This window comes from Euleptes europaea, chromosome 11, assembly GCF_029931775.1.
Source record: "Euleptes europaea isolate rEulEur1 chromosome 11, rEulEur1.hap1, whole genome shotgun sequence".
NCBI classification, from domain to species: domain Eukaryota; kingdom Metazoa; phylum Chordata; class Lepidosauria; order Squamata; family Sphaerodactylidae; genus Euleptes; species Euleptes europaea.
In genome coordinates, this window is record NC_079322.1 from 46,192,118 (window position 1) to 46,205,212 (window position 13,095).

Sequence of the window (13,095 nt, forward strand, 5' to 3'; positions counted from 1 at the left end):
TCACATCAGATTACACTTTCCTTGCATAATTCTTAGCTTCCTACTGCTGCTTTCATTTCCATGTGTAATTTATGTATTTATATACTAATAGCAAAATTGGTCAAATGTTTGGATACTTAGATCCGATGACTGGAGCTGTGAATGGGGAAGGCAGATCTTTCTATAAACCTAAAAAGGGCCCCAGGCTTGCAGAAATCTAAATCTAAAAAATCTTTTTAAAAAAATCTAAATTAAAAAAATACATTGGAGGTTTTAAAAACCCAAAAATGATAAAAGGAATGCCTGTAGCTTTAGTCAAGGATTCCCTCAGTGGCTGTTGCTAGGCAACCACAGTGCCCAAAGCTTGGTTCTGTTAGTAAAAGCAAGGCATGGGGGCAGAGCTCTTTACAGGCCTATTTTGGCCTTTGAAGGAGGGCACCTTGGTGCCAGGCCTAACTAGGACTGCCAGCTCCAGGTTGATAAATTCCTGGAGATTTTGTGGTGGAGTCTGAGGAAGGCAGGGTTTGGGGAGGGGAGAAGCCTCAGCTGAATATAATGCCAGAGAGTCCACCCTCCAAAGTCGTTATTTTGTCCAAGGGGACAGATCTCTGTCATTTGGAGTACAATTGTAATTTTGGAAGATCTCTAGGTCCCACCTGGAGGTTGACAACACTAAGCCTGGAAGCAACCTCTGGGTGACTTGATACCACCCAACTTCCATGACTTAACTAGGCCTGGCTGCTTGCTACTGTTGAACAGCAGCCACCCAATGAAAGCCAGTGTGGTGCAGCAATTAAAGCTTCAGAATAGGGTCTAGGAGGCCCAGGTTCCAATCCCCATCTTCCTGTGGATGGTCACTGGGTGATTTTGGGCCAGTCTTATACTTTCCGCCAAACTTACCTCACAGGGTTCTTGTGCAGGTAAAAAGGGAGGAGAGGAGAATAATGTAAGCTGCTTTGGTCCCCATTGTGGAGAAAGGGTGTTTAAATGAAGTAAATAAATAATAAATATAACCGAAGATGGGAGGCGGATAAAATGAAGGCTGGTGAATGGCTGAGAAGGAGAGAATGAGGCATGGAAGATATAGGGCCAAGAAGAGGAAGTATTGTGGGTGGGCTATACAGAGGAAAGTGAGGTGTCATCCCACAAGTCCTTGAGTGTTCCCTATCACGCAAGTGGGCCTGGCTCAGTAGCTGGCACCCCACAACTGGACCACAGTTTTCCTAAATATAGGCTGCTGGGGACTGGGGGAGAGAAAGCTTGACAGAGAGGGCAGAGATAGGTTTGCTGTTGGGTGGGAAGGAAAGAGGGTTACCAACTCTTGGTTAGGAAATACCTGGAGATTTGGGGGTTAGAGCTTGGGGAGGGGAGGGTTTGAGGAGGACCTCAGAGAATATAATGCCATAGACTCCACCCTCCAAAGCAGTCATTTCCTCCATGGTAACTATGGTTGCCAACCTCCAGGTGGAGGCTGGAAAGCTCCTGGGATTACAACTGATCTCAGGATAACAAAGTATCAGTTCCCCTGGAGGAAATGGCTGCTTTGGAGGGTGGATTCCACAGCATTATACCCTGTGGAGGTTGCTTCTCTCCTCAAACTTCACCTTCCCAAGGCTCCACCTTCAAATCTCCAGGAATTTCCCAACCTGGAGCTGGCAACCCTCAGGGGGAACTGATCTGTATAACTGGGAGATCTGTTGTGATTCCAGGAGATCTCCAGGCCCCACCTGGAGGTTGGCAACCCTAGAAGGAGAGAAGGAAGCAGGGACGGGAGAGACTATGGGGGCTTTCGGGAAAGAGAAAATAGTGGGGGAGGGGAAATGAGATGCTTCCCACAAGTCCTTGCAGGTTCCCACTTGTTAGATCTATATCTACCCTGTCTTTCATAATGAAACTAGAGGTGGGATTCCTAAAATGTCCCCTATCAAAATGCTAACTAGACCCCAGACTGACTTAGGTACAGCTTATCACAAGCCTATCAGTCATACCCTGGAACTAAATGTGAAGATAAATCTAATTTGTGTACTGGGCACATAATTTTTGTATTGGATCACAGTTTTATGAAATCTTATAGATGTTCTGCAAATGCATGCTCATAGCTCAATGTTCCTTCCAGTTATGTATTTGGTATATCATCTAATCATCTAATAATTAACAGGTTTGTCCTACTTTGTTTGTTAGCACTTTTCAAAGTTATATTGCCAAATGCGTTTGAAGCATTTAACCTCATCATAGCTCATTGAACCTTCTAGATTTATATCAGAGCCATATTCTCAAGCATTATAATTTAATACATTGTTTGGCACCAGAAACACACCACTATTTTACTAAAGGAAATTCATAGTGAAAAGTGACATATATTATTTACCGCAAAGAACTGGATGAATAGTACAAACATTATGAGCCCTTTGACATTGTTTTTGTGAAAGGTTTTGACAGATGGCGTAACAATATTTCCTAACATCAGAGCAGCTAGCAATAAATACTTTCCTCCTTATATTAGTTTTATTTTACTAGCCTGCTTCTTTGGCTCTGGTGAGCTGTCTAGCAGCAAGGATGTGCCAGTTTAGCATTTTCTAACAAATCTGGAATTCTCTTGCCCTCCTTTGAGATTTTTAAATTTAGTCTTGCTATCACAGCGGCCTGACAACAAAACAAGCCAACCAATCTGAATTCTATTTCTGGCAGTTGTCATCTTTATTTTCAAATCTCATCCTTGCTCTGTGAAGTTTCATTTTGAGTTTTAGCTTGCAGAAATGTTATAGCTTTGTTACCTATGATCAGTAGTGTCTCATGCTGTGATTATACCCTGGTAGCTTTTGAAAGATCAGAAATAAAAATTATCAACCATACCTATCGTATTCCCTATTACTTTGTATAGTTGTGAAAGCTGGACAATGAAGAAAGCTGATAGGAAGAAGGTAGACTCCTTTGAAATGTGGTGTTGGAGGAGAGTGTTACAGATACCAAGGACAGCCAAAAAAAACAAATCAGTGGGTTTTAGGGAAAATCAACCCTGAACTGACCCTAGAAGCTGAAATGACTAAACGGAGGCTGTCATACTTTGGACATATTATGAGAAGACAAGAGTCACTGGAAAAGACAATCATGCCAGGAAAAGTTGAAGGCAGCAGGAAAAGAGGAAGGCCCAACAAGAGATGGATTGACTCTATAAAGGAAGCCATGGCCCTCAATTTGCAGGATCTGAGCAAGGCTGTTAAGGATAGGACACTTTGGAGGACATTGATTCATAGGGTCGCCATGAGTCGGAAACAACTTGATGGCACTTAACACACACACACACACACAGCTTTTTAAAGATCAGAAATAAAAATTATCAATTGTACCCAAAAACACACGAGTGCCCTCCTTTTTCTTTCCCGCATTGTAGACTTTTCTATCCAGCTTTCCTTTTAGAAAGCCACAATAATAACATTGCAGGTCTACGGTAAGCATAATGGTATATAAAAAGAATAATCTCTTTCTGTTATTCCAGTTGTGTAAAATGAATGCCTTGTGCTTCTGCATGTTGTCACCACATTGACCAATCTGCCATTGATTGAAAATTCAGTAAACCTTATATTATAAATGCACATTAATGAATGCTGGCAGAAGATCCTATAGCTTCTTGAGCTGTTTCTGTTAGCTCCAAAATCTACTTACATGTAATTTATAAAATACTCGGTAATATATACAGCTGTTTCAGAAAGGAAAGTTGAGATGACCACACAAAAATTATAAATATACCAGTGGAAGCCCACAAAAATTCATATAAGTTTATTCATATTGGCGTATTCTATGTTCAGCCTTCCAGTACTGGCTCCAGGATTTGGGGGGGGTCGTCCTCTGGCAAGAAACTGCCTAAAGATTTCAGGTTACAATATGGGTGCAGATGGCTGTTTGCCCCAGAATGCCAAACTTTGCCAATCTCTGTCCCGCTTCATCCTCACTCTTCAAATTCAGATTCATTTATTAATACAGCAAATACCATTAAAAACATTCATATCAGTTACAGAATTAAAATTGGAGAGTATACAGTAACTAAAACTAAAGGATATACAATTCATAAACAGTTTATATAGAATCATAGAATTAGAAGGGTCCGCCAGGGTCATCTAGTCCAACCCCCTGTATAATGCAGGAATTTCACGACTACCTCCCCCACACACACCCAGTGACCCCTACTCCATGCCCAGAAGATGGCCAAGATGCCCTCCCTCTCATGAACTGCCTAAGTTCATAGAATCAGCATTGCTGACAGACGGCCATCTAGCCAGGTGGCCATAATTTAAACAGACCTCAAATTAATAAAACATTCTCCATTTTAAGTTAAATTACCAAGCCCCAGCTTTGTCTGACAGATCTTATATATTGTGGCACAGAATTTAGCTACTTGCTTCACCCTCTGGTCTGATCCTTCCCATAAGAGACTCCTCAGCCTCCCTTCCTCGGAGCTATCCTTTATTAGATTAAAAAGAGGGGAAATTAGCTTGTATCGGACTTCCTGATAGAATGAGCAGGACTTTCAGGACTTCCTGAAAGAGAGATGCGCAGAAGATTCAGCTTCACGACTTGCAGGGACATCCCCATCCTGATCTTGGTTATCTCCTAAATCTGCCTTCTAGGATCATCCTCATTCTTCTCTCTGTACTCTGTTCTTTCAAAAGTACACACCTTTTCTTGTCTCTGGGCTTTTTGTGAACTTGTTAATATTGCCTGGTTCATATTGTCAACAAGCCAATATTAATATTGTATATATTTAAAGGAATCAATGTACGCAAATTGACCACTGGTCAGTGGTGCTACAGGGCACACAAATGACTCTGTTTCGTTTTGTTTTTATTCAAAGGTAAAAGTTTGGTTCCAGAACCGACGAATGAAATGGAAGCGGGTAAAAGGGGGGCAGCAAGGGGCCGCAGCACGGGAAAAGGAACTGGTGAACGTGAAAAAGGGCACGCTGCTCCCCTCAGAGCTTTCTGGCATTGGTGCAGCCAGCCTCCAGCACACAGGGGACTCTCTAGCGAATGATGACAGCCACGACAGTGATCACAGCTCTGAGCATGCACACTTATGATAAAGCATGACAGAGTCACAGCTCCATTCTCAGGAAAGATATGCTAACACGGCAAGCCTTACACGGACATTACTGATGTATGCAAGAGACTCCAGCAATAATACAAAATCGGATGTATGGTTTTTGCTTCTCTTGGAACCTTTGTAGATGAATTCATTAAGTGCCACGTCATAAAGGTGCCTTATGAGCAGAAGGTGGGGGGGAACCCATTACTTGCTTTTGAACATTCCAGATTTGTTTGTCATTTCAGTGACTATGGGCAGGTATTTTTTGCTTTAGCTTGCACTGAAAATGCCATTGTTTTCAATAGATGTAATATTCTGGAAAAAATGTAAAAACTGCAGTGCCAACAGAAACACTGACTAGTGGATGAGAAATATATTTTAACTCTGTATATATCTATTTTACAGCATTTTTACTTTTCACTCATTTTTAGCAATGCAATCATATTAGCTGATGGCAAATAGTCACTCATGGCAATAAATGGCTTTTTTTTGTCTCTCTCTATTTTTGTTTTGTTGCCCCACAGATATCTATAATACATGCAGACAATTGAGTTTGGAGAGTAAACAATGCACAAGAGTCTGCTAGGCAAAGTCCTTATACCACAGACAAAACAAATCTTATGTTGCATTTACTATCAATTGCTGCTAATAGAAATTTATTAAACCTTGCTCCTCCAATCTACTTATTGTATAATAGCAAAGTTGTTCTTCTAGGGTCATACAAGATCTACCATCCATTCAATTTTTTACAGTGTGTTACCATGGACATTTTATATGTGTATGACATTTTGGCTCACTGCAGCTGCTGCCCAAATGCCATGTGTTCCAAGGTAGCTCTGATCCACTTGGTATAACTGCCTCAAAGGAACTGGGTTGTGGTGAGTAGCTTGTGTTCACAAACTGGACACTTTTATCTTCAGCACCATCATTCATATCTCCTTAATGCCACAAGGAAGATTTGACTATCCCTGGTAATTGTCAGACAAATTGATTAAACATAGCTGTGTATCAAAGTGCAAAGGTCAAGGCATCCTTTCTTTTCCAAGCTTGTGTGTACATATAGTTCAAACTTTACACAAACCATTGATTGTACTTTGTAAAGGGAATCTTTAATAAATGATGCTTTTGAAATAATCATAAAAGTTTCCGTTGAAGTTTTCATAAATCACTCAAAATGTCAAAAGTTTCAACAAAGTCTTTAGCCAAGAACAACAAGGACCACATTAGCACCTTGTACAAATCAAGAAAAAAATGAATATGTTCAAAAAGTGATGTAAGATAAACAATTGTGCGATGCAACATAAAAATATTTGCTACATTAGCAACTTAGCACAAAATTAAAGGCAAAGATCTGATAAGAAACAAATATGTTATCTGAAAGCATGCACAGTTGGCCACTATACCCATAACCTTTGGCCACTCATCTTTGTTTCTCTGTGGCCATTAAGTAAGTCTACATCCAGACTGTGGCAGAGCATAGAGGAGGGACAGATAGGAGGTTTGTTGTGTGGAATAGAATTGCCACATGGACATATACAAAGAGAAGCGGTCTTTCAGGTTTGTAAGTTCCCAGGTCATGGAGGGTTTTAAAGTAAGCACCAGGACCTTATTTTATTTAATTATTTTATTTTATTTATACCCTACCCTTTCCCAACCAAGTCAGGCTCAGGGCAGCTTCAAACAATAATACCTTATAGCACAAATATGTGCCATAAGTTAAAAACACAGAATTAAAAACTAAATAACCATTTAGCTTAAAAGATGGCATTCTGAATTACATACTACTATATATATATATTGCACTAATTATTCTCAGTGGTGGGTTGGCCCACAACAATGGCGAGCAGGTGACCAACCATGACCCAGGATTCACAGGTCTTCCAAGGAATCTAGACAGGAAGAAGAAAACCAAGGGAAACAGAAAAGGAACAAAAGTTGGAAAAAAGAGGAAAAGGGAACGGAAGGAAAGGGGAGAGGCAGAGAAGAGGAACAAAGGGGACAGAAGGGAGATGAGGAAGGAGGACCTGGAAACAAGTAGCCAGTGAAGGGAGCACAGAATGGGTATGAGATGTGCCTGTGTCCAGGTCAAGATCACCAATTGCAATGTCTCGGTCATTTTCAAGGGCAGTCCCATACAGAGTGTATTACAATAACATGACCTCTTTCTACTAGGGTACCAGTCTAGAAGGGACAACGAACACCCCAGTGATAACATTCTCATCCTCAAAAGGAAATCCCTCAGAAGATACAACTGCCGCAGTTTCAGTGACCTAGCTGACAATTTGATGAACTCTCTCATTGGACACCATATTGACAAGATGTATTATATTTGACAGGTACAGGTCAGAATCTGTCAAAGTCAGGAGACAAAACAATCAGAAGGACTGTAGAAGGACTGTTCCACTTCCAATTAACTAGCCAAACATCTTATATCTTCCAGTAAATAAGGCTGACTTTGCTCGTTTCCTTTCTGAACAACTCATACTCCAGGAACCTAAGAATGAGACCATAATTGTTTCCAGAGGGTTCAAAGGAGACAACACAGTGAAGTCTTCCAATCCCACTGCATGAGGAGGCTGAACCAAGAATTTTACTGCAATCTAGGCATGCTAGTGCCAATACAGTTGTCGTGTCAGCATGTTACTCTGATCTCCTTGCTCAGTTTCTGGCTTTTTCAGAAGAATGACTTGTGAAAGGTTGTGGATTAAATCAGGCTTGTCAGTGAAGCCTGATTCAGTATTCTTGTGTGCACCATCGGTGACAAGTGGCTTCCACATTCCATGTTAGTGGAATGGGATCTGCAGGAATCAGCTCAAGTTTTCCAACCTAATAGAAGATCTGTCTGGCAAAATCACGTTGAGTTGAACCCCACGAACTTTTTTTGCTCAAGCTCATCCAATTCTCCTCCTTATTATAACCCCTGTGCAGATCCTATGATCCCTAGAACAGCCTTTTCAGTGATCAAAGAGAACTCCCACTTCTCTTTTTCATCAGCAGAAAGACTAGTTGGCTTCAACCCACTTTATGCAATTGTAGGCTGTGGTATGGTCTCCTACACTGCAGGGCCTGGAAAGAAAATAAGCGTGGAAATCATTTTGCTCCCCTCTTAGTCTTCTTAAAAATCTAGGAAATGGTCATCTTTAAAAAGGTAAAGGTCCCATGTGCAAGCACCGGGCCATTCCTGACCCATGGGGTGACGTCACATCCTGACGTTTACTAGGCAGACTTTGTTTACGGGGGGGGGGGTGCCAGTGCCTTCTCCAGTCATCTTCCCTTTACCCCCAGCAAACTGGGTACTCATTTTACCGACCTCGGAAGGATGGAAGGCTGAGTCAATCTTGAGCCAGCTACCTGAAACCAACTTCCGTTGGGATCGAACTCAAGTCGTGAGCAGAGCTTGTACTGCAGTACTGCAGCTTACCACTCTGCGCCACGGGGCTCTTGGTCATCTTTACCAAAACTCTTCAAGTCAGCAGTTTGGTTGTAAGTTGTTTAGCCTTACCAATGCAGGCAGCTGTGATTTGGTTTGGCAAATGTCAGTCATCTGAAGCATTCTTTTGTACAAATGATGCTATATGCCCTTGAGCTGTATAAAAAGAGAGCTCATTATCAGTCAGTGGTGTGGAGGAAAGCAATAAGTAGCATTCCAAGCCTACTTGGTCCTCAGAAAACAGGGTGGACAAAATGCGTTGTAAAACTCATTCCAAATTTTATCTCACTATCTGATGTTGTGATATTGTGGTGAACTCATGATTAGTGGGCACTCTATTGGATCTATATCAGACACTTGTATATGCCAGAAAGAAACATGTCAGTGCACCAGAGAATGCAAATGTAGAACTAATGAAGATGTTTGCATTAATGAGTACATTATCCCTTCCAACATTATAATAACTTCAATTATTTAAGTAGTACAAATATTGAAAGTATGAAGCAATGATTGTTATAATGCAACCTGTTGGTAATTGTTACTTTAAAATGATTAGATAAATTATGTAAAGGAATGTTATTTCATTGCAGTGAGCAGTAAATGTTACTAGTCTGAAATTAGTCCACTGTGAAAAAAAGTAACATGTTCAAAGACCATTTTCTTCTTGTTTTTTTTTTTTTTTTTTTTTTTTTAAGAATACCGTAATTGTCAAGAATGACCAAAAAGAGGTTGGGGAATACCATTTTTGAAGTATCTTCAAAATATTTTTTTTAAAATTACTAATTTGCCACTTAAACAGACGTTTAATATTCTTTCAGAAAATTTGTCATTCGAGAACTTTCTTCCTGTAATGAAAATGATAAAATTGAGCATGATGAATGATATTTTTAAATTCAGGACACTATCGTTAGGTAGAAAAATGTGTTTACTGAATTTTCGCCAAAATTACCTCTTGCCTTCTTCTTTCAGATTATGACATGAGCCTTCCTCGTTACTACTCTGCCTCCAGTACAGAACAGGAAGCCAACATTGCTATGGCAAAGGGCATCATAATGGCTCCTGCCCCCTCCCCTGATGGAGGGACTAATGGTGACAGGGCAGGAGGGGATCCCAGGTGGATGGAAGGCCACTGGTCAGCCAAAGCAGGAGCCACAGCACTGGGGCCAGAAGATGATGCACAGGATGGAGATGGCTGCTGCCAGGTGTCCTATGGAGAGAGGGGAATGGGGCAGGGGAGGCTGTGGGTAGAGCAGGGGGGGGGGCTCTTGGAGAAGAAGCCATCCAGGACACTGTGCCAACAGAAATCTCCCAGGTAACTATAATTGCCACGCTCTGCCTAGGTAAATTAAGTAAAGGGGTTATGGGGAAGGCTTGTTCTGTGCTGAAGTATGAATAGCCAGATGAGATCCTGTTAGAACTGCTTGGATTTTGGAGAGGAAGATCTGAATTCGATCTGAGAGCAGATGCCAGGACCGTGCCATCCTTAGCACAGTTGATTTCAATGGATTTAGAAGGGTATAACTCTGTGTATGATTGTAGTAAACCCCCCCTTTTTTTTTAGGATTCTGTCCCTTTACAAGTTCAAACCACTTTTCAAATGCTAGAAAGCATGCAGTAGGGAAATTAAACTGTACAAGCTGAGAACAAATATCAGTTCCAGCCTTCATTTTGAATTTCCTGGCTGCTGCCCAGCTACCTCTCTTGGGTAGATATGTATTTTGGGCTTGTGCAAACAAAGGAGCACACACAATGTAGGATCAGCTTGACACGCCGGCATTAATGTTTAACTGCTTCTTTGCTTCAACTGAATGTGTCAACCATGTATCAGTATTCTTTTGTGGATGAATTATCTAAATATTTGTTAAACATGGTAATTAAGATTCATGTTCAAGTGTAGCATAAACATGCATATGAGTTCCTAAAGTAGCTACTAATTTCAGAAGCCATGGCAGGGATGTTTCTAGTGGAGTTGAAACAGAAAAAGAGAAGAGGCGGGGAGTGTGATCCAAGAGAGAGTGGCTGCACAAAGCTCAAGGCTTCCATCTGGATGACCTTTCCCCCTTTGTTGTTCCTACAGTCCCCTTGTACATCTCGAGGGACCTACTAAGTTTATAGGCACAGTCCATGTGCTCAATGGAAATATCAGGGAGTACCACAAAAAGAAATTCATCCCCCTGAGTGAGAAGACTCCTTCTTATTTACAGGAAGTTTTCCATCTGGAGATAGAATTACTGTCACATAAGGTACTTACAGAAGGGCTTTACCATTTTTCCTGATAGAGATATTAAGGCCTGAAACCACTTCCCAGTGTTTCGATTCAGTTTTGTATATTTTTTGAATTGTCTAACTTTTTGCATTAGCCGCTTTGGAGGCCAAACTGGGAACTGGTGTGAAAGAAGCATTTTAAACAAAGATTTGAAACTTAATATGAAACAGTTGTACATTTAAAATGATTATATTTGCCTCTCTGATTATTTTTTTAAAATGTTGTTAGATGGTGCTGGTTGTAGAAATGAGAGGCCCCCGGTACACGACACCAGAAAGATATTTTGAACTGCTAGAAGCTGACTTTGCTTTTTCAAGAAGTCTGAGAGCAATGTCATTATATCACTGGTCACGCCTGTTGGGAGTCTATGTGCCAGCAGTCTCCAAGCTCAAACCAGGAAGTATTTGAATCCCCGCCCCTTGAAATTCTGCTTTGTAATTGGCTGTAGTGAGAGAAAAGTCCCCCGAAAAAACCCAATTGCCACATAAAAAAGCATTTTAAGAACATTTTAAGACCTAAAACAAAAAACTGAGCTATTTGAAAGAAGGGGGGAGAGAAACCCAAGCCGCATTTTTAAAAGCCTTCTGCTCAGAAAGAACTCTGAGGAAACAGGAAGTATTTGAATCCCCGCCCTTGACATGGTGCTTTGTAATTGGCTGTCTGCTTGCTGTGAGAGAAACCAAGCTTCTGCATCCCACGCCTTGCCTTATGCATGGGGATTGGCTGAGCTCAATGGAGAGGGAAGAATTGGGTTAATAGAGGGACGGGAAGTCTCGGGATTTGTGAGGGCTGGCAGCGAAGTAATCTATAATGGAGGGAAAATTCATGCATGACTCCAAGGAAGAACCGAGACAGGGGGGGGGGTGAACGTGAGTGAAAGTACCCATGCATAAACGACCACTTTCTTCTGTGTAAGATTCAAGCTGAGCTGGCCATTTTCATTCTCATGTTCAAATGGAGAACCTGGGCAAGACAGGCTGTGGATTATTATAGCTGGCAGCAGTTCTGTGATCAAGGCAGCATTTTCTTCAAGCTATAGCAATCACAGAAATTGTTGCAGTTCTTGCTTCCTTTTCTCTCTAAGTATTCATTCTAAGCACTGGTTTGGACGGCTCAGTGGGAGGTGAAAATAACTGTGAACTGGCTCTCATTCAATATATTCCAGCTTTCTATTATGCCACCCTTTATAATAATATGTGCAAAACAATTATTATTTATACTTCAGCCAACCTTTCTCCCTAATGGGGACCCGCTGTGTCTTAAATAAATCTCCTCCACTTCATTTTTATCCTCACAACAACCCTATGAGTCAGGTTAAGCTGAGAGTGTAGGACTGGCCCATGGTCACCCAGCAAGCTTCCATGGCAGAGTGGGAATTTGAACCTGGGCTTCCTAGATCCTAGTCCAAAGGAACTAACCACTACACCACATTGGCTGAGTACACAATACACAGAATACCTCTCCTTTGTATTGAACAATGAAAAAAAGATTGGCAGAAAGAGTGCATGAAGGGTATGCGTGTGTTGGGACTGGTCTCCTTTTTTCAGAAGAAGAGCACCAATAGGAAGCCTTACTCTACACAACATTACAAAAACAACCACTGGAATGTTCCAATATATCTCCAGGATATTTCCATGTTGTTAGATGTTACATATTTCTACAAAATATATGACCGTATGTAAAAGCCTCCAGGAGCACTAATGAACTGTGTTCAGAGCATGAGCGAAGAACTGGGATATCCCTGGTTGGAGTTTTGCCTCAGTTACTCTCTCCCTATGTCTTCAATCCTCCCTCTACAATATGGGAATGGCCAACTTTACAGAGTTGTTGTTATTTTAGACTAATACGTGTGCAGTTCTTTGAACACAAAGTGTCATATAATGCTACAGCAGCACTCTAGCAAATCCTGCCACCTGGAGGCTAACTTAGTTTTTTTGTTTGAGAATAACACAAAATGAGCAATAATTTGTAATTTGTATTATAAATGTTTGCTTCCTTCAACATCTTCAAATATTTAATTTCACCATAGGTTTTAATAATGATGTTGCTGTGGAAAGCCTGCTGAACAATTTACTACATCTCATGTTATTTGTGTTGACTTGTGGAGTGCTGTTTTATTTTTTTAAAGATCCGTCTGAACACTGATCATTTTATTTGCTAAGTGAGCCACAAGTGCAGCTGGCAAAACATTGAAATATGTGGTTGCCAAAGTACATTTTATCTTTAATGCTACCTTCACACACACACAAAATGCGCAGGAGTATATACATTCCAATGAGGAAAGAAGCCAAGCCTAAATATGACCCAACAGGAATTGAAAACCAGTATTTCTGTGATTCTT

At 41.0% G+C, this 13,095-nt stretch overlaps 1 protein-coding gene across 1 annotated transcript in view; it reads left to right on the top strand.

Annotated features, from left to right (window-relative positions):
- The window catches only part of MEOX2 (mesenchyme homeobox 2), a 77,674-nt gene extending 72,456 nt beyond the window's left edge, over positions 1-5,218 (top strand). Inside the window, exon 3 of the mRNA XM_056857628.1 lies at positions 4,829-5,218. Coding sequence (XP_056713606.1) covers positions 4,829-5,053 — 225 coding nt within the window. The 3' untranslated portion in view covers positions 5,054-5,218. The remainder of the gene's footprint in view (positions 1-4,828) is intronic.
- The last annotated feature ends 7,877 nt before the right edge of the window (positions 5,219-13,095 follow it).